At 48.9% G+C, this 1,542-nt stretch overlaps 1 protein-coding gene across 1 annotated transcript in view; it reads left to right on the forward strand.

The window, feature by feature from the left end:
* SARC_08613 (hypothetical protein) overlaps nt 1-1,542 on the forward strand; it is a 22,523-nt gene that overhangs the window by 3,504 nt on the left and 17,477 nt on the right. Inside the window, exons 3-5 of the mRNA XM_014297401.1 lie at nt 120-407; nt 648-877; nt 1,242-1,466. Coding sequence (XP_014152876.1) covers nt 120-407; nt 648-877; nt 1,242-1,466 — 743 coding nt within the window. The remainder of the gene's footprint in view (nt 1-119; nt 408-647; nt 878-1,241; nt 1,467-1,542) is intronic.

The raw sequence follows: 1,542 nt of genomic DNA on the forward strand, positions 1-1,542 counted from the left end.
ACCACATATATATATATAACACACACACACACACACACACACACACACATATATATATATATTTAAATATAAATATATATTCATTACCAACCTTAACCCTGCACACCCATACCCGACAGGTAAAACCCGACCTTGACTGGCGCGACGTAGTCAAAGGATTCGATCAGCCAGGGGTCGACTTCCCGAACGAACAATCCGTTGAGTTTGTGGTGCGATTGTACCGTTATGCTACTAACGGGCACAATCTGCCGGTAGAAACACTGGTGTCTCCGTGGTTCAATAATGTACCAGGGCAGATTGCCTTCTTGAGGCTGGTGGTGAGCAACCAGAATCACTGTGGAGTCAGTTTGCACTCTGAGAATTCGCGGTATATATCGGATGAAGGGCTGATGTCACCCATATCTGAGGTAAGTTGTGTATAGCACAACAATTTAACCGGTTTTGTGTGTGGGGACCCTGTGTGTGTGGGGGAGGGGGTTGTCCGAGTGCTGTGACTCTGTCGGATGCGGTCTTCGCCGTGGTTTGCGTTTTATTTATTTATGCTCACCTTTCGAGGTCTCTGTCGCCCTTGGATCTGCGTCAGCTTCCACCCCCGTCCTCGCAGTTTGCCATAGATCTCACCACTTCTCACCACTTGCCCACTACAGGGCCCCAACCGAGTGTGGGCGAATGTAGAGGTCATGGAGTGTCTCTTGGCGCTGGCGCACAGCGGGTACTACAACGACGTGAAGGAGTTGTTCTCCATCCCGCTGAAGCAGTGTCCGGATGTGCTAATCTTTGCATTGGTCGAAGCTTACCCCGAGTGGGATACCATGCAGCTTGACATGTGCCTGCGCCTGCTGCCAGTCATCCTGGCCAATTTCCCGCAGACTGAAACGTATGTGGTTGGTGGTCATGACGTAGTGTGGATCTGCGCTTGAGCGTGTGGGTAGTTTTAAGATCGTACGTATCTGTGCTAATATGTTACTTGTGTATCTATGCATATTATAAGATGGCGTGGTATCATATGCGTGCGTGTGGAAAGCGTACGCCGGTCGACAGTATATGATAGATTTTTCTTTTCCAACGGTGCAAGTCGCCACTTTGTTCAACTAGCTGTACATGTGCAATCATTACTGATTTTGTCACCAGCATTTAGCGCATCAAAACGCCTACATTTACGATTCAAAAACAGCCTCCATGGGTCAAATCCTGTCCATCTATTCAAAAACTCACCCGTAACCAACTTTACGCGTTTCTAGTCTCGTGCTGCGCCTGTGGAAACTGCGGGAGGACATGGTGCTGTCGGCGATCGCTGATTGGTACAGACGGGAGCCCAATTTCATTGGGCGTATTGTGGACATTGGCAACCACTTGCGTGCGTTACCAACTATCCTCGACGCTCTGCCACCGCGGGTGGCTGTGGATGTGGGACTGAAGGCATTGGGCGCGACTCATTTGCAGACGTGGATATCCGAGAGGTTAAAGTAGGTTGACGTTTGGAAGTTGTGTGCATATCTGGTTTTTATAGAAAATACCACTGCGCATACTGTTCAAAGAATA

This window comes from Sphaeroforma arctica (genome assembly GCF_001186125.1).
Source record: "Sphaeroforma arctica JP610 unplaced genomic scaffold supercont1.790, whole genome shotgun sequence".
Taxonomy (NCBI): Eukaryota; class Ichthyosporea; order Ichthyophonida; genus Sphaeroforma; species Sphaeroforma arctica.